This window comes from Haliotis rubra, unplaced genomic scaffold (assembly GCF_003918875.1).
Source record: "Haliotis rubra isolate DU_JTF1 unplaced genomic scaffold, ASM391887v1 Scf153, whole genome shotgun sequence".
In the NCBI taxonomy this organism is placed as follows: domain Eukaryota; kingdom Metazoa; phylum Mollusca; class Gastropoda; order Lepetellida; family Haliotidae; genus Haliotis; species Haliotis rubra.
In genome coordinates, this window is record NW_025765481.1 from 254,540 (window position 1) to 275,198 (window position 20,659).

At 40.5% G+C, this 20,659-nt stretch overlaps 1 protein-coding gene across 2 annotated transcripts; it reads left to right on the top strand.

Moving 5' to 3' along the window:
• Nucleotides 1-5,277: 5,277 nt before the first annotated feature.
• LOC124270603 lies at nt 5,278-20,652 on the top strand. 2 transcript variants are annotated; one of them, XM_046705617.1, is made up of 17 exons: nt 5,278-5,299; nt 5,752-5,900; nt 6,263-6,379; nt 7,047-7,121; nt 7,709-7,735; nt 8,530-8,653; nt 10,389-10,471; nt 11,226-11,325; nt 11,768-11,889; nt 12,360-12,431; nt 13,041-13,127; nt 14,240-14,308; nt 15,747-15,827; nt 17,095-17,227; nt 17,386-17,486; nt 18,409-18,570; nt 18,958-20,652. In XM_046705617.1, exons 2-17 carry the CDS (start codon nt 5,862-5,864, stop codon nt 19,795-19,797), a joined length of 2,232 nt encoding a protein of 743 aa, XP_046561573.1. In that variant the 5' UTR covers nt 5,278-5,299; nt 5,752-5,861; the 3' UTR covers nt 19,798-20,652. The 2 variants fall into 2 exon arrangements, with proteins under 2 accessions (XP_046561573.1, XP_046561574.1); XM_046705618.1 differs by lacking the exon at nt 15,747-15,827.
• Nucleotides 20,653-20,659: the final 7 nt, after the last annotated feature.

A 20,659-nucleotide genomic window follows, 5' to 3' on the forward strand; every position in this document is an offset into this window, starting at 1 on the left:
TATGGACCAATCAAATTACAAACAGTAGAAAACTGCCTGATATATACTACCCATCAAAACTTTAGACTCGCTAGTGTAAATGTAGCCACTTATTTCAATCAATGAACTGATGTATTGTAAAACAAATGCGTAACGTTGAAAAGGTTATTATCATGAGTTCAATAAATGATGAAACTCCGTAAGAATTGGCGAATTCTTAACAAATCTTTACACCAAAACGCAGTTGTTCACATGCACGATATTTGCACATGCTTATCAGCAATTTGATGCATGATCCTCGTGCAATTCATCTGCATAAAGTTTGCAGATGGTTCCCAAAGTTCGTGGAGAAATTCATCTTTGATGTAACCATTTATACATACATAACTTATAATGGGTGCTTTAAGTGAGTCTAATCTTTTGATGGGTAGTATATATAAAACAAAACCAGAAATAACGGTATGGACGTCTGAACGTGGATTTCCTTTTATGTCAGTGTAGCCGTCAAATATATGCAACCATGCATTGGTATACAACACATCTCGAAATGTACAGTAGATCGTATACAAACGAGTAAGAGACTGTAGATTTGTGTGTAGAAAGGTAAGAGGATGAAAATACGTTCATGTGAATATCAGACAAGTGTATCAAAGAACAAGAACTAACAAAAGGTATTCTAGAGATAGTTTGCCATGTGGCCTTTCCAAACAAAATGATCACACTCAGTTGTAAAGTGTGTTCTTGAACTTCATTTCAAGCAAATCCGTGCTCCCATCTACGCTGTCGGCCACTACATCAGCTACCTCCGGAAGTATGTCCACGGTGACAAGGCGGGGCCGGGCAGACCCCCAATGGTCATCAGAGAGGGCATCAGCCCAATGTCATACCTTCTGCGCAAACTCAAGCTGGATCTGAAGATGTCATATGACAGGTACGCAATATTCCAGGACGCCGCAACTAAACAATCTGGTGATTGATATTACGAGCACTGTCCACCGCCGTCAGGGCACGATGACACGCAACAAACCCAGTCATCCGGCCTGTCAACACAATCCTGCCATGTTACCTCAGACTAAGACGGCAAAATGCTGGGGACCCATTCTGACCTGGGTTTCTGTTGTTCGGGACATAATTGCTTCTCAATTTCAAATCGAAGACGAAAATATACAAGTAACATGAATACTAAAGCTTCTACTGTCTATGCTATGATAGTGGGGACAGTTGCGGGGGCTAAGTTCAGTGGATCGGGGATCTAGAGCAAGGTTTCAGAGACTCCGAATGTTGCATCTTGCAAACTGGTAACAGAAGCAAATAATTGCTGGTCTTGTCTTACCGTGGCTGTTTGAATCGTTATATATTTCAGAATTGTCGACTGTGTTACAAGACAAGACAAGACAATCGTTAATTGTATTTTAGGCCACCGGCCCTTATACAAGCGAGTTACATACATTTGGACATGGTTAACTGTAAGTGCTCGTTACGACGAATAAATGAATATTTAACATAGAGAGCTGGATTGCGTAGGGTGGATTCATTATTAGTTGTTAATAAACTGGTAAAAGCTATCAGTGGTGGTTCCGACAGATAACGTTCTGGGATATACATGTAACGTTAATCTTCATAAAATGGACAGTCAAGGGTAAAATGTAGTGCATCTTCTACTGAAGAATTGCATAAAGGACAAGATCTTTCAGACTGTGTTAGATGTATCCGACGTCTTTATTCTGGGGCAGAATAGACAGTACTGGATGCCACTGGTTGGCCTATGTTTATCTTGCATTGCAATCCCCATCGATACATATTGGATATGGCGTCTGAACATGTTCAGTGTTATGGAATTATCAACATTCATGGACATCAAGTAAAGTGTGCCACGCCTGGGATCCTTGTGTTTATGCGGAGCGGTGGGGTAGCCTAGTGGTCAAAGCGTTTGCTCGTCATGGCGAAGACCCGGGTTCGATTCCCCACATGGGTACATTGTGTGACGCCCATTCCTGGTGTCTCCCGCCGTGATAGTGCTGGAATATTGCTAAAGCGGCGTAAAACTGAACTCACTCACTAGAGTTTATGCCTTCAATCCCAAATACTGAGAGTCGTCTTGTTTTGACAATGATGTACACCCACCACACTTGATGGTGGCTTTACATTAAACAAACTAGAAATAGTTATTCGATGATGAATTGTTTGATAGGAACATCATATATAATTGTGTTTTGGGTGTTTTAGTATTGTAACGTATATAGTTTGTATTTTTGGTGAAATCCAATTTCAAATCCAGTGTTCACTTTCTGTGCCCTGTTAATGCATGTCAGTCAAGAGTAGACCGCCCATCATGGCCCCTTCGTAGCGGCCAGAGAACCCATTCCCCCCACAAGTACACACGCTTCATGCCATATATGGAAGTTAGGAAAGTCGTTGTGCCTTGCGGAAATGTTGTGTTGCAGCAAACAAAGAACGCTCGTTTGGTTAATTGGCTTCATACAGCGTAATTGTCAATCGTTTACAGTGGTCCACTTATCATCATAGGATCGCCCGAAGCATCATTGTCATTTCTCCATAGGAACACAATTTCACGTCGGATAGCCATTCGTTTCTAACGCAGACTACTACGGCTACCCTTCATCAATATATTGATCTCCTAATCTGTTGATTATTTCTCCATACAAGCGTGTCAGTATACATTTAGGTAGTGTTTGATCTGTGATTAAATAAATATAGGTCTTCAATGGTTAATACGATAGGGAGATCGCTGAAAGTTTATTTTTTCAATTCGCCGCCCTTTCATCGTTGTTGCGTATCGAAGGCTTGGATATATTTCAGTCTAGCCGTGTAACCTAGTTATTGCGGTAGGGTAATCCCGTATTAATTGCATCGAGGTGTGATGTAGCTCATATGAAAAACATCGACTTTGTCACCATCACCTGTGTCACTAAAATCACCTCTTTTAAGTTGCAATGCAACGCGATTCCATGTACGAAAGGGAGATAAACGCTGTGCGAACATAATTACAAAACGTAGTCGGAAGTGAAAGCTCTCCACAACACGATTCGTCAATTTACTTCACTTCCGGTGCCAATCGTTGATGACGTATATTGATCACATGGTGTATGTTCAAACATAAACGAGGAGGGGAACACGTTTCCAAACAAATACGGTTTTTATGGTGAGCCATATGACATTCGTTCTGTTACTTAGAGATAATGATGCATGTAGCTTTAATTCTGAACTGAAATGAACCTAGACATTATCAAAACAACTAAGCGCACAAATATGGCAGCGTAAACAAGCCATGAGTATTACCATAAAAGGATCAAGTTTTCGATCATCGTCTTCCCCACGCGCTTAAATGGTTACTATCGTTACAGTTTTCATACAACATTTTTCATTACGCCAGAATGAAACAAGTTAATGGGCCAATCGGCAGTCAACAGTAAAATGTCTATCTGACATGCACTGAACGGTAGGCTATTCAATAAAGTCGTACCTGTTGAGGTTGTGTAAACCTGCCGAGGTTTACGTTCATGTCTCTTGTCTGTTTCTTGTTTGACGTCGTACTTGTGTGACGCCCGTCTGGAACTAATCGAGCCTGGGCCCAATAATCCCCGTTTGGTCACGATGACACGCAGGCAACCAAGTTAACGAGGCTGGCCACCCGATCCACATGTTTACCTCTTAAGACCAGAATCGGTTTGCTAGGGACCAATTCTAACCCGGAATCCACGGGGACATTAAGTAAGCTAAAGAATGTTTACATTTGAAAACTGGATCTAACGAAAACATTACAAACATTATCAAATCGTTACTTGGCTGAATTTCTGCTGTCTTTGAACCAATTCAGACTCTGTGTCTGTGCGTGTGTGCGTGTGAGTATCAGTCTGTCAAAAAGAAGGTTAAACGTCTACAGGAAAGGGAAACCAGCCTGACGTAACTATTAAATCCCGGTCAGACGCTTTATTCATATGTCTGTTACGTTTGTCATACGTTCTAATTTTGCTGAAATCATATCATCGAAATTTTCTTACTACAGCTTCTTGTACGAGTTCGTGAGCCCTAATTACGATGGACTGTCCTTACTGTTTGGCCTTCTGAGGAAGCTGCAGAACTCGTCGCCTGGCAACCAGAAGTCGTCTTCTGTGTCCAGCAAACACTCCAGTGTCGAGGAATACAAGAGAATGGTGGTCAGTGACCCTGCACCTCCAGTGGCGCCGCATTCGACATATCCTTGACCATCTGCATTATATTTTCTTGTACAACCCCTAAACATTGCAGTTCTATTCGATTTTTGTTATGCCGCCGAGATGTAAATCTCTTTGGAAATTAGAAAGAGTACCACTTACAGTAACCAGATTATATATTTCGTGACGTGACTTATAAGAATTCAGTTGATGTGTGTATTTCGAAATAGCAGCTAGGTATCATTTTGCGGCTGTATCGAACGTCGGATAACTCGAAGTATTTACGTAGGTCCCTTCAACTTGGACACAACCATATTTGAGTGGATGTCAATGTCTTCCTCCATTTCACTCAGGCTATACAACTGTGCCGAACAGAACCAGTAATTATGCCGTAGCTTCCCGGACCAACTTCCCACACTTACTACCTTCGTTTTTCAACAAAACTACAATAGGGTATGATGTGTTATATTTTTCACAATAGTACAGAAAACACATTCATTGTTTCTTTGTTTCTCCCAGACTGATGAACATGACTGTTTGCTGTGTATCAAGTTTACGTTGAGACTAAAGGTGAGTATCACTCCAGAAAACCTATATTTCAAATCGCTTAGTGATTTTTTTCAACGACGCTTTGAAAAGTATTTCAGTTTTATTGAGTATTGCGAGTCATAAATCATTATTATTTCGGTAAAACTCTCGAATAATACTGGCATGGTGCCGTCAAACATGGAAACACTGTGAGCTATGCTTGATAATGAGACGCTAAGTATGCACCAAATTGACGTCGCGTCATCGGCTTCCTTGCAGCAGTTGAAACATCAGGGACATTTTACAAACAAATGTATCAAAAGATATATAAACTGAAAGGCACTAATGTTTTTACTTATATGGAATATAACTCTACCTGAAATGGAAATTCATCCAATTGCATTTAGATTATGAATATGGTAAACCGTATCATGATAACCATGGCGACGCTTGTCCTTGTTCCAGCTTGCACAGGAACAGCTTCTGGAGAACTTCACCAACCTGGAGACTCTGGTCTGGAGTCTTCTGAGCAGCAACACCAAGTCAAGGATCACTTCTCTGGAGGTCAGTACCTGTGTCTTTTAGGGAGGTGTCGGTCAAGGATCACTTCTCTGGAGGTCAGTACCTGTGTCTTTTAGGGAGGTGTCGGTCAATGATCACGTCTCTCGACCTGTGTCTTGTAGGAAGTTTTTGTCAAGGATCAAGTCTTTCGAAGTCAGTAACTGTGTCTTGTAGAGAGTTCTTGTCAAGGATCAAGTCTGTCGAAGTCAATACAAGTGTCTTTTAGGACGTTTTCGGCAAGGATCAAGGCTTTCGAAGTCACATGCTCACATGCATGTTGTTGTACAGCAATTTCGAGAATCGATGCTCATGCTAATCACCTGTTAATCTGGTCAGGACTCGATTATTTACCTGGAATATTATATTATTACATATAAAGCGTAGCATTAATCAACAAACAAGCCTACGTTATATTGACAAAACCATACTCATTGTCACAAATTATGGAGTACCGTGACAGGAATCATTCGTTAGAGTCTGTGTTCCCAGCAACTGGCTGTCGTTCCAGGTTCTCACCCTGGGTTTGGCCGTACCGGGAGGATTCGACAAGGTGTTTGACACGTTCACGTACATGCGGCTGAAGCTGGGGAGTCCGTCAGGTTCAAGCTTCTCATCAGTATGCTCAACAACCGGGGGTCGGGACACGTGCTCTTCCAGGTACAGTGAGACCCCACTACAGCATATAAAGAAGGGATATTCATATTGTTCAAAATGGAAGCGTTTAGCGCTGTATGCACTTAATCATGACAGCATCTGTCATTGAAAAGGATGAATATGGCCAGCCAAACGTTTTTATGTTTTAATAAACTCATTCAGAAGATGGTTTCGCTCAACATTTGCGAATTGGTGTTGCAATAACTGAGACGCCTTTCTTCAGTAGTTGTGCCAACTATATAATTAGCATGTGCTTGTTCGTTCCAAAGAAGTTATCTTTCTTTGAAAAAATATAGATCGATTCGTTACAAATTCATGAAGGTACTATTGAGAAACATTCATGACTGTTCGAACTCTTTCCCCAGGTGGCGTGCATGAGGTTCCTGAACGCCCTTCTGAACTGTCCCAGCTCGGGGAGTCTGAGAGTTTACCTCCAGGAAGAGCTGAGAATGGCTGGCTTTGAGCTTGCACCCTTGGTAGAGGTAGGCTACGCTAAACTGCTGTGCTTACAATTGAGATGTATTGAGAATAACAGGTATCTAGGTATTCACCCGAGTTTTATAATTTGTGTGTTTGATTGACATACTTGTGCCGTAACAGGTGCGTTTAAAATGGATATGTTTTGTAAAGAGAAGGTAGAAGGTTCGCTCGCACCAGAATGAATAATTCTCAGAATGAATCATTATTCCCAGACATGATGGTGAGACTTCTCTTTATCGAGATGATCCTGTTTAGAACTGGTCCCTTATTCTCGAAACGTTCGTAGCCCTAAGAATTCTTAACTTCGGTCGTAGTCAATGTGTTAAGAATGGGCTTAAGAAGTTCGTAAGGCTACGAACGTTTCGAGAATAGCTAGCCTGGTCTCTAGCAAACCAAGCCTGTCGGAAGAAGCGAGCACCGAGATCAGGCTCGCTGACTTGGTTGATGCATGTCATCGTTTCCCAATGACGTAGATCGATGCTCATGATGTCAATCACTGGATTGTCTGACCCAGACACGTATATTTACAAACCGTAGTGATATAGCTGAAATATTGCAGAACACGGCCTTAAACAACAAACAAAAACAACATGAAGTATCTGTAAAACTACCACACGCGAGTAGTATTAAGACAAGTGTTATTTATCTCAAGTCGTCTCTTTTAAACAGAACTGTAACGGAGATGGACTGGAGTATGACGATCTGCGGAAAGAGCTCGACGATTGGCAAGCCAGATATATAAACGTGAGTTCAAGGACAAGGACATATGACATGAAACAATATGAAAAGGTCATCAGACAGTTTAAAGGTCAAGAAAAGCGTCGTTTGTGTCGCAAGATAATATAAATGTATACGATAACTTTCATAAAGTCATATTGTCAATGAAATATATTGCACCAAACATAGATAATTGAAGGTAAAATTTGTGTTTGTTAGTTCAATATGTCAACACCAGACGCTGCCAAGACAACAAGACAACCGTCTCAATGAACCACTAAAATAGATTTCACTGAGTGTAAAAGACAATATTGCTCTGGGCCTCCTTTCACAAAGCACTAAGGTGATCGTAAGTCACTAAGGTAACCTTAGTGCAATGTTAAAGAATGGGAGTTAAGGTTAACCTTAGCAAAGGTTGCTTCGTGAAAGGAGCCCCTGGGCATAACATGAATGGGACACTGACATTCATTGACACCAAGTACAACATGTTTGTATCCAACTGTCAATCAGACTAGCATAAGCTTGCAGAACCGACATAATTGAACTGTAATGCCCATTTCTCCACAAAACGATTGTCTCCTCTGATGAATAACTGATTTTCTTGTTGTGTTTAGGTGGACACTCTCCTGAGGAAAAATCGGGTAAGATCTAAAGCTACGTGTATATCCTTATCAGTAAACCTAATCTTCTTAACAGTCATTATTTATCAGTTTATGTCCCTTGAGTGTCGGGAATACTTGATGTCGGGATTGTCCCCAGAGACAGCCGTCACGTCTTTAGCTATACTTTGTCTTAACAAACTCGTCCGGGTTGACCTCATGAACCGCCAGCTGCCTATTGTTCAGTTTGGTAGCAATGCTTACTGTTGACACAAAAACACAATAGTGACACAAAAAACAATTTGCCCTGAGCGAGTTTGGGTTACGACTGTCGTAAGTCTATAATAGCGTATTTGAGTTACGATCATCGTAAACCTAAGATTGCAGTGTGTAAGTAGACCCAGGCCAATAGTTATGAAACGGCAAGCTTACGGACAGCTAACATTTAAAAATGACAAAGAAGACAAAAAGTATTGGCAAAAAGGAAAGTGGATAGAGTCCATGTTTCTGAGGGCAACCTGGTTCTACTAGTTGTTTTAGCTTTCTGTTAATTTTCAAAATGACGATTTTACCTTCAGTAAAGATACCCTCACGTGCATCGCTTTTGCGGCGTTGGTCGACTTAATCTTGGTCGAAGAAATGAAGATAATCCGGACCGTGCGGTTAATAGATTGGAGAAATCGGCAGCTACCCACCATCTATTCATTAAAATTGAATTAATCACTATGTCAGTACATGCACTACAGCTACTGCTTGTTATACTGTCACCTCTCTACAGGTAGTAATCATTGGACATTGGGGAACACGATCATTTAATGTTCTTCTCTCGTTCCCAGTTAGACTTCCGTGCTTCACGTGACAGGAGATACGACCGAGCTGATGGACAGGTCAACTATGCTGTAGTGCAAGGTCAACCGCAGGTCAATCCGCGGAAGGATACAAGAACAGCACATCTTGCAAGTAAGAAATCGATAATCGACCAGCCTGCATCAAACCTTCATTACATTATTGCTAGATTAACAAAAAAATCGACAATTCTTAATGTGACATTAGTGAGAACAGGCATAATATCAGTTGTAAAGACATGTCAAGTAACCAAATGTTAACTAATGACGGCTTTGTATGTAAATATTATTTTTAATTGTTGAACCTTCATTTGGTCAAAACTCCACTAATAACACTATTTTGATAAGGGTCTTGGGTCCAGGTGATGGTTCTGGTGAAACCCCTTATCTAACTGGCGTGCTGGTCTTCTTGGGGGAATTAACTCAGCAAAGAGTCCGAAGTCACAAGAAGCTAGGGCGGTGGGGTAGCCTAGTGGTTAAAGCGTTGGCTCGTCACGCCGAAGACCCGGGTTCGATTCCCCACATGGGCACAATGTGTTAAGCCCATTTCTGGTGTCCCCTGCCGTGATATTGCTGGAATATTGCTAAAAGCGGCGTAAAACTAAACTCAGTCAGTCAGTCAGTCACAAGAAGCTAATCACAATTTTATTTACAAGAATGGAATAACATGGGGTGGCCACAGAGAGTCGGTACAACCCTCTGGGCTGAGGGCTAGAGCTGACCTGTGTTGGGTGTCTAAACCCGACTGACCAAATAATTGGAACTGGTGACTATTTATCTAAAATTGAAACAATACAGAGATTATGATTCGTTGACTGATACAAAAATGGGTGTAACCTACATTAACCAATGAAATACAGAATATACAAGATGGGGTGTGTCCTACAAGAACAACTTCAATGACCAGACGGGGAAGTACTTAATCCTGTTAATCTTATTTCAACTGGCAATAATCTCGTTGGCACTTTTACTGGATGCTTGGATGCTTACCCTGGGCTAGATCTTAACGACATGTTTACTTTAGCAAAACAGCTTATTAAACCGTCTAGGCATAACTTTGTCTTTCTGAAAGGTTTGTCTGACAGCTTGAGTCCTTGATACCTTAGGCTAGGAATTTATCTTGAGCATCTGTGAAATTGTGCAGCCGTAATTTACACCCTTTTGTTAATGGTATATCTGTGAGACGAGTTTTACTACTTATGACAGGAGTCTTTCTCTAAGCTGTTACTTATGCATGATGAAACGAATATTCTATATTTATATTTTCCTAATATCTGAATCTTAATATATTGCTTGTAGTGGTTATAATTAATAATGAATTTTCGTATGAATTATTATTCCATGATAACACCACAATAACATTAAATCATTAACGCAGTCGTTTACATAGTCAGTAAATTTTAACATTCCAACGTCATCGATGAAATCACTACTAATAACATTCCAACGTAATAACATTACAAAGTCATTAGAGTTCCACATACAATCATTAGAGCTCCACATACATCACTACTAATAACATCATCACTACTAATAACATCACAATGTCATCAAAATATTGAACCATCGGTGACGACAAATGACATCCCAACGTCATTACATCTCCGTTGCAATCGTTTACGAACAGCAACATCACAACTTCATTAAACCTTTGATACAACCGATGCCAGCTAATACCGACACAATATCATTAAAACCTTCATACATATCACATTAGGTTGAATGGCAATTAAATGGATTTTTAACGTTTGGGCCATTTGTTTCAAGGTTTGCAGCCTACTGTGTAATCATGTCAAACATCTCATGTGGTATTTACCAGTGTGTACCAAAGTTGGGTACCTGTGTTACAGGCAAGTCAGTTCCAAACCTGAGTCAGGCGAATGGTCCTCTCCGTGATGACGTCACAATCACATACACCAGCAATGGACAAGAGGTAAGCTTTATCACCTTCTACACTCGGTAATATAGAAATGCTTCGGGTCCAAGACGCCCAAATAATTGCAACGTCGCCAATTATAAGACGTAAAGGAAAACGTTATGTAATATAGGGCCATTCAACGCTGCTGTCAGCAATATCCCAGATATAACACCACTACCTGCCAATACATTGTGTCAAAAACCCACTGACTGGCACCATGCATTAAAACCTGCGTCATCAGATACGACAAAGCAGTAAGGCAGGACCAAGTTGCGTCAAACCATCGTTAACTGAGTGTACATGTAAACCTAAATGGTTCATAATATGCTCATGTTTTTCATGCGTTTCTTGAAGCATTAGAATGGTTTGCATAAAGCTGTCATATTTCTAAATGTTCCTTTAAGAGTGCGATTTCCAATGACGAGCCATGAAACGAATACATTCTCCTCCTTCTGTTTTAACAAAAGAGTAGTTGCAAGGAAATATCCAAATAATACTATCTATAGTTAGAGATAGTTTTGTTTTGAAGAAAACAGTATCCTACCCATTCTCATGTCACCATTTAGAAAAGAAAAATTGAAATAATATTGAAGCTTGAGGGTTCATTAAAAAGTTTAGGTAACGAAGGCCCGTGAAAACCTGGTCACACATTTAAACTCCTGGAATCACCCCCATTTGTATTTTACATTCAGCCATGTCACTTTCTGTTGTCCGACCCGTTTCTCTGCTTACATTATCAGCTCACTCGCTATATCTTGTATGGTCACAGGTTGAGCACTGGGCAGAGGAGCGTTACAACCTGAGTCAGATAGGGCACAAGCTGACCAGTATGACACAACAGAGAGGCGAGGAGGCCAAGATATATCAAGGTAGGCGTTATTAAGAAACATTTATTGTTCAGTGTCTATTTCCATATTTAAATTGGTCAAAGCCAAAATCTGTTGTTTTTGTTGAAAAACAATTTATTTACAACTTTTTCGCTCGAACCCCAGGGCCTAGATTTTCGAAGCTCTCTTAGCTAAGATAGTCGTTAGTTAATGTTAATGCATGACACTTAGGACAATCTTAGCTCTAAGAGACCTTCGAAAATCTAGGCCCTGAAGTGTTACTCTACATGTTAAACGTCCTCATGTTAAATAGCCCACTGAATCATCTAAAACCCGAAGCATCAACAATTCTCTGTTCAAACAGTACATCAGACTAAGCCAATCACTTTAATGACTCGACATTAGACTAGCCCACCCGTATCAAATACCAGAGAACCACTGAGAATTATAAATATCGAGTCTTTTTGTTTTGTTTACAATTTAGACGTCCCCAACATGAGTTATACCTTCCCGGACATCCGCCATTACATCATGACGTATGATATCACGTGCCTGACTGGTGATGCCCCGGATGTCTTACTTAGGCTGCTGAACATGAATAACCACGTGAGTTATATTGCCTAAAGTACTAAAATAAACTATTCCCAATTGTAGGCTTTTGTTGGTGGGACTCTACCCTTGGGGAATTAAGCACCACTGGTCCATCTGGTCATGTGAGAAAACTAAGAAAGGCAGTTGGAAATAATGATCGAACTGTGTGACAAGTTATGATCTCTATGGTGAATAAATAATTTTTACGCAGCAATGAAAATTATTCCATCTATATCAGGGTGGACAAACCAGTGGTCGATAGCATGAGTTACGACCCACTCCGTCGGAATACGATGACACACGGAGCCAGATTATACATAGTAACCATCGGATCCTCCTTCAGGTCTATCGTTCGTCAAGTATGGCGTACCGGTGCCATATTCCGAATCAACACATGGGTAACCTGCTTATAGAATTATTAAACTAATTCATTAAGAAATGCATCATTGCTTCTGAACACACAACAAGTCGTTCTTTCTGTACAGGACACAGATCTATCAACGACAAACAGCCACAACCCTCATCATACTGGAGACTTCTTGAATCTCTCTAAAAAAGTGAGTGATGAACAATCAGATTTATTCGTATTTGACGCGGATAATTCTACCATCGTTCGAGTTAACACTCATTTAGGGGAACCTTTTTATAGTAAATATTTGTTATCCTTAAATATGACGCTTGCAGATCTTTTCACACTATACATGTATTAGACTTCTAGAAAACTAAAAGTGACAAAGATCGTTTCTTTTATCATAGGAAAAATGTGTACAATTCCGACCATAATGTACGGTGGTGATGAAAATAGGTATTTGCGAAAAGGTGACAATATTCTGGCCCAACGTGATCTCAACATTTCACAGGACAATAATCCATTCATTTTACTGTCCAGGAAAATATATCTAACATGAGGGAAGAAGGAGCCTATCTTCAAAACACTATCTTCTATGTCTTCAATGAATTGTTTTTCACGTTGGAAGGTTATAGACCCGGGTTTATGCTGTTGCGACGTAATTAATTCCATATTGTTTGAAAATCCGGATTGTTTTCACGAATTGAGTAGTATTTTCAACCAAGCGATGGTGGTGGTGGTGGTGATGGTGATGATGTTGTAGTTTAAGGGAACCCAAGCGGTATGGTACTAAGTTATTTTCCTTTCTCTCCACCAGCTGCAGAGTATCAGCGAATGCGAAGACCGACTGAAGTTGATCGGATTTATGAATCATTACAACAGCCGACTGAAGGAGCTGAGAACAGTACGCTATTGACCATATACATACCACTCTAAAGTACCAAAGACGTAACACACTCAGTTCCCTATGTATATTGACCATATACATACCACTCTAAAGTTCCAAAGACGCAACACACTCAGTTCCCTATGTATATTGACCATATACATACCACTCTAAAGTTCCAGAGACGCAACACACTCAGTTCCCTATGAAATGTTGGGTGGCATCTTTTCTGAAACAGGAACATAGAATTACAGAAGTGCTTGAGGTTAATAGTTGCCATACAGTAGGTGACACTAATCAGTATTACTCTGTATGTTGAAGAGGAACACTTATTATGGATAGACAACTTCTTTGTTGCAGTAGATTCGACTTTTCGGTGTTGATAACACCGTCATCAAGCAAATGATGCCCAACATATGCACAAGGAGAAATATATACTTGACGGGTATTGGGTGTATACAATAGAAGAGGTTGATGTACAGTGTGTTGACATGAGGCTTGTTGTGATAAGAAATGATTGAAGCCAGTAGACAACGGGTGGGTTATTCTTGAATAGGGTTGATTAGTTGAACGTAAGCCGTAGGGATGTACATGTAATAACCTTGATCTCTGTTGATTGTCGGGTTGAAACGTCGCATCTACTGCAACAAAGAAGTTGGCTATCCATAAAAAGCGTTCCTCTTCATCATACCAGCTTGTAAATGTCACTTAAGGGAGTTACTTTGTATGTTACCTATTGGTAAATGATGAGGTTCCCTAACCTCTATATGTCAACTGTGCTGCTCATCGGTTTAGCATGGTATAATTACAGTTAAACATATATATAATGACAATCGATGGTTTTTCGTTTCTACCATCGATTAATTGCTTTCGGAGACTCAACAATTGCAATCCATCAATTGTTTAATGCATCGTTACATCCCTATATCATGGTGTATAATAAATATACTCATGCCAATAATGGTTGTCACCCCCTCCCCACCCCAACCCCACCCACACTCCAATTAAAAAAATTGAAGGGAGTGACAACCATTATTGGCATGAGTATATTAGCATACGCTTATAACATACCGGCATTTGAAACCCCTTCTTATTTGTTTGATTGTTATATAAATATTTTGCTGTTTCAGAAAATCAACCAGGTCAACCGAGCATCTGAGAGTATACTGCACAATCCGAAAATGAAACAATTATTCGAGGTAATGTATTCCACGCTCACAAGTTACCACAAACCACACAGAGTATCCAATGGATATATTTGACATTTGCAGAAGAGTGCTCACCTTCATCACTGGCAACACCACTGAACTTCTATCACGCCACGTTGACTGAAATCACAAATCACTTCACTATGCATGTCCATTTTTCAACACTGCAAACGATTACAGCTCTCTCTGTGCAGATCCAGCTTAGAATTGGTCCAGGCAAAATATGTTTGTCATAAGGCGACTATCGCGACTAGTGGTCAAAATCACATACTTGTCACATATCAGTCATTGGAATCAATGGTTTAGAATATTTCCAGAATTCTGTCATATATCCTGATTATTGGTTAGTTTAGCCTTAAACCACAAACCAACAAATTAAATGTATGATTATGAGTGAATATGGTTTCACGACCTTGTAGCAGAATTCCAGTCATATCACGGTTTGACCATTGTAGACATGTTGGGCAGCGGCCCGGTTAATCGGTTAATCGACGTCCACTATAAGTATAAGTTCTATTTTGATTTTCCTGAACAATACGTAAACTACCTGGTAAAAGAAATTATACAACTACGATTGATGGTGGCCAGAAAAAGAAACAAACACAAAAATAAGTGTACTTTATAGCGGTATCATATTTATGTTTTTTACCATACATTTACAGTACTTAAAGGCACTATTTCACATCACACTTCTCCAAAAAAAACTGATGCATTTCTCTTAATAGTACTAACTATCAGCCCTCGGGGAAGCTATCATATACATTATTTTTTTAAAATACGTATTTAGATTACCAATATTAAATTAAAAGTTTCGAATGATTATTAATACAACATTGCAATAAATCGACGTTGCCCTCTGCCAGTCGAACATTATTTAAAGCGAATCCCATAGAGTTATGTCCCTTGGATTGCTCTTTACGAATATCCTATAACTCCTTTGGAGACAGAACTCAGTCCTAGATAAAAACATACGCGCAACTTGTGATTGAAACCGGTTCGGCAAACACCGACAACACCGCGTGCGACAGTTTTCGATGTACGGAGCAATTGTTAACATGTCATATATGGCAAGTGTTCTCTGTTTGGAAGCTGTTCGCCTCGAAGTTTCAATTATCGATCGTTTTCAGTCGTAAGGGATAATAAGTCTTTTACTGCCTCAATAGGAAGCTAAAGTGAGTATATATGCCCCAATATATATCTATATCTATATATCTATATAATATAGGCATACATATTGTCGAAAATGTGAAATTGTGCCTTTAAGCCAAGGAAAGATTTCACGACGTTCGGATTTTTATGGTCAACTCCTACAGGTGTACACTTTCTTTTGCTCGGGAGTATATTCAATTTAGTCAAATCTTTTCCTTTCCTATATTACACGAGTGTTTGGAATGAGACTGTTATGGTGCACCTCCTTTGCTTTGTTCAGATTATTCTAGAATTTGGCACTCGCATGAACGGATTGAACAGGGAGTCCGAGGGAGGTTTCAAAATATCGTCCCTAGAATCGGTGAGTGTGTAGGGAAGAGTACATTCTGATGGTAAATAAACTGACGTTAAACGACGGGATGGAACCAAGTCTGCTGGAACTGACAAGTTCTTCATTCAGAATAGTTAAATGAAAATATCAAAATAAATTAAAATAGGGCCATGTTGATTGCGGCCCATACTGTGTCTATCAACGTCAATGGTAAAGTGCGACCCATATGTGTCAAAGCAGCTCCATGTGTTAGATCATTGTTATCACGTTGGAAGGTCATCGAACCTCGTTCTTGTTGTTATGTTACATAGGTAATACAGTTTGTGAATGGGCCTCTTTGGCCACGGTATTAGTACCATATTGTTTGAAAGTCCGGATTGTTTCCATGCATTGAGTATTAACTCAGTTATTCAAAATGATAAAACCTATCTATTTTTATTTTACATTCGGAACAGTATTTAACGCTTTCGCCAACAAAATTGTGTAATTTTTGTGGGTTAATAATGGCCCTCTAATTATCTAGTTCATGCTTATAGCTGATTTTTAAACTCTTTAAAGGGCTACTTATGTGCAACTCCACGTTTGATAAGGGTATGTATGGAAGCGTATTAGTGCCATAGCCTAAAGTATTTATATCTTCCAAGTAGATGATGCATACATCTACTTAGAAGATAATTTCATTTAAGTATAAGATATGCTCATCTCCATATAGGATATTGTAGTACTTACTTGGACCATGATATTGTTTTATGAAGTTGCTGGCGATAGTTTCAACAAATATATTTATGATTTATTTAAATGTTTGGCAGCATGTTGATCGTTAATTTCATTTGGTCCGTTCTATTATTCAACTCACAGAAAGTATTTCAAAGTATCGGTGTTAATAAATAGGAAAACTCTGATAAGTTCATTAAACAAAACTTATATTTAAATGAAGCGTTTCTTTATTGAATAGTACCTCCATAAGGACACATCAATGTTTGAAGTCAAATAACACACACACACACACACACACACACACACACACACACACACATTTCTCAGTATGCTCTATGGAGCCGAAAGTATTATCTACGTAATTGTTCAAATCAGTTTATACAGTGGCACAAAAACGCTTCCATAAATATGTTCATCTGTCGATAATAAACAAACTTGATTATCATGGTATGTCAAGTGTATATTATAACTGATTAACCCCATCAAAAATTGAGCAATATGTAGGCTTTTACCTGTTAAACTGCTCAAATGAATGTGAAGGTATATACCCTCCGGTGACAAAGGACCTTGTCTGTTTCAGCTTTCTCGGAGTCACGTGAGTTCTAATGACAACACGCAGACAGTATTAGACTACCTGGTAGCGGAAGTTGGTGCCCATTACCCAGAAGTCAGAGACTGGTACCACGAACTGGACGCCGACCTACCTTCCACTGGTGAGTCACGTGGTGCACATGTCATAGGACACACGCTTCTCGAAGAATGATTATTATTGCATACTGTCAGTTCTGTGGATCATTAATTTCCTTCGGAATACAAATATGATATATGTATATTAACTGATAACTGTAAATGGTGTCACGGTGTGTTTCAGTGTCGATTCGGGTGATGGAGAAACAGCTGGACTACCTCAAGAACGGCGTCAAGATTCTCAACATGGAGGCTCTGCAGTACCCGGATGTTGACACACTCAAAATATCCTTTTTATGGAAATTAACTCAGAAATACTTTTCCTTGGGTTTTGCTTTTTTCACCCATTCCCTGTGCACACGTCCTGCCTACACATCTGTGGCTCTCAGTGTCCAGTAACAGAAGGAAAATTGATTCGGTATCACCTCCCATGCTAAAATGAACGCAAAACACCCACGAGTCCGATAGCTGAGAACACTAGAATGCAACACGTCATCTTTTCCCCACTGCGTACATCGACGCCCATAATGTTGATCACTGGATTGTCTGGTCCAGACTCGATTATTTACAGACCGCCACCAGCGCTGGAATATTGCAACAAACATACTAACAATGGGAAATAAAGGTTCCAGTTCCACTAGCCAGCAGGATAAAATATGTAGACTTGGTCTTGGTGGACCACTTCACGACGCCATTTGCTGCGCAGAGTTATGTCCCTTGTTGGGCCAGAAACCTCTAAATATGTTCGTCCCGAATATGTTTCTGGGGTTTCACCAACTCCCTCATTTAACTTCCTCATCACAAACCAGGCATGCTGAAACTCCAGCCCATATAACAAACCAATGGAAGGTTGCAATTGGTAATTCAGTAAAATGTTGAAGATAAGCCACTTACAACATGCGGACAATGTACAGTAAATCTATACAATATATGTTTGTCCATGTCGGTGTAGTTTGCTTCCCTGAAAAGGGTGTATTGAATAATCTTAAACTCTCAGGAATAAAAAGGAGCATACTATCGTTGTCTTGGAGCGTGTAAGTTTCGGAACGCCCCTCCCCCCATTTTGAAAATGACTTAAAACCACATTGAAGTTAATGTTTTCGCATTGGCGGAGCCGAGGATGGGTTAGTGGATTCGAACCCCCAACCCCCCTTTGAAAAATATTCCTGGATCCTCCTCTGTAGACGTTTTCCTTAACTTTGTGTACACCTTCCTGAAGGCGGCGCCTGATGCGCATGTGCAGGTGGAGGAGGACTTCGCCAAGATGATGTCGCAGTATAAAGAAGTGTGCACGATGCTAGGGGAGACGGATGACGTGGAGCCACGTGACATTTGTGACATGGTGACCAGATTCGCTGCCGACTACAGAGTAAGTCTAACAACAGGGCTTCCACGTTTGGCGTGGTTGTCAGTAAACGTGGCCGAGTCTGTTCCAGACCTCATTGTAAAATTGCATATCAGCATAAAACAGTAGAACACGCATGATAAAACTACATAAAATATGAAAATCTATAGTACCCCAAACAATTTCTTTTTAAGAAAGGCGACATATTGTGTAATGTAAAGAGTTTGTAATCTCACATCTGTAGCTAGCAGGACCAACTAAGATTAGACATAAGAGTGCAACGTTAAATAAGCATATCATCTCACATCTGTAGCTAGCAGGACCAACTAAGATTAGACATAAGAGTGCAACGTTAAATAAGCATATGGTATTTTATTATGTATAGTCATGACTCCTATATTCGTGTTTCAGCTAACTGTGGAGAAGATGGAGAGACTCAACAGGACTAGTGTGTCACGTCGCCCAGTGTCAGCGGGAAGTGTTCCCAGGTCAAAGAGGGTGGGAACTGGTGACTTTGATGACGTTAAGTCAGACGCCACCCTCGAGAAGAAGATCACTGCTCAGATCGCAAGCGTCTCCAAACGCCGCGGTAGCAGCCTCAACTGCTTCAACGACACCTCCACTGATAACGTCCCACCAGCCATCGCCAGGCGGAAGAGACTGTCCAAGAATAAAAGTGTGCCTCAGAAGAGTAGCCCTTCCAAAGGATGGTTCAGCTTCGGCCGGAAGTCCAAATCTCTGTCGCAACCAGACCTACATAGGGAACCATTGAGCTCATCCACGTTTGAAGAAAAGCTTCACAAAGATGGCTCGTCGAGCAAAACGAGTTTCGATGGCAACTGGGTTCTTCATCCCCGGCCAGCTCTGCCGAAAGACTTCAGGAGTCAAACGGCCTGGAAGTCGGAGCCCGAACTGACCCACTCTACGGGACACTATCTGCCAGATTTCCTCAAGACGAAGGGACCTCGTGAATCTAATGGGGACATTCACCAGACATTCATGTTCCCCTCCAAAATGCCAACGGTGTCAAATCTTTCCAAAGAACTGGAGGACACAAAAGAAGGACAGGGTTCTCCTGAACCGGACTATTCGCAGAATCATTCTCCCGTGGGGACTATGAGAAGTTATACTGCGGAACTGGCAGAGATTCTTGATGATTTTGAACAGACTCTGTACGCTCACGACGAGGATACGCCTAAGTATATGGACGGTGACACAAGTAAAAACATGGGCCCCGTTGTATTTGTATGATACCTTTTAACACGTACCTTACGTGTCTGCACGTGTCGTTAGTGTAGAAGGTGTTTGTGTGCTTAAGTAAGAAATACTAAACAAAATACATCAGGAGCCATAAATATTTGGGGGATCTTATTTTTGTATTGAAGGCTGAGCTCACAATTTTATGTTGGTATCCCTCAAATAATGTATGATCCATAACTTATTTTGTTCAGTATATGATGGATTCCTGTTAACTTCACCGTCTGTTCTGGAAAATACATAAAACGTTTTGGTGGATTCATTTCAACATGTCCGGCCTTGTAGCCAGCTGTGCCGGAAACTTGTCAGTAATAACTGGCCTAAGAGTTCAGATATTTCTGTGTCGGAGAATTCCGGGTTCAAATAGATCACAAGAAGCGACTGCTGCTAGGACTGATCATCAAACGGCGACGGCAACGTTGTTCACAATATCAGTCAGTGGTTTGTTATAGGTATCCGACATAAACAGTCAGACCCCGGATACCCGGACCTCACATATCCGGAAAACCCGCCTTCCGGTCAATTTTCATTTTAAAAAAGACAACAGAAATAAGGCCCGTCCTACCGCCCGAGACGGGCTAGATTTCTGACTGACGGTCTAATTTTACAGCCAGCCAGCCCAAAGGTCTGGTAAAATATTTAGATAACATGGTTCATACATGTGAGTTGTTTTATTTGGATTTTCTGGTCTGGTTAAATCCATTTTGGGCTGGTAACATTTTGAAGTTACCAGCCCTGATGTCTGGCTGGGTTTTTGGCTTATTTCATACACTGAAAACAATCTATTACGTTATACATGTGACTGTCTGTAACGGATATGCGGTTTCCGTTTCCGGACGGTAAACTTTACAAACCA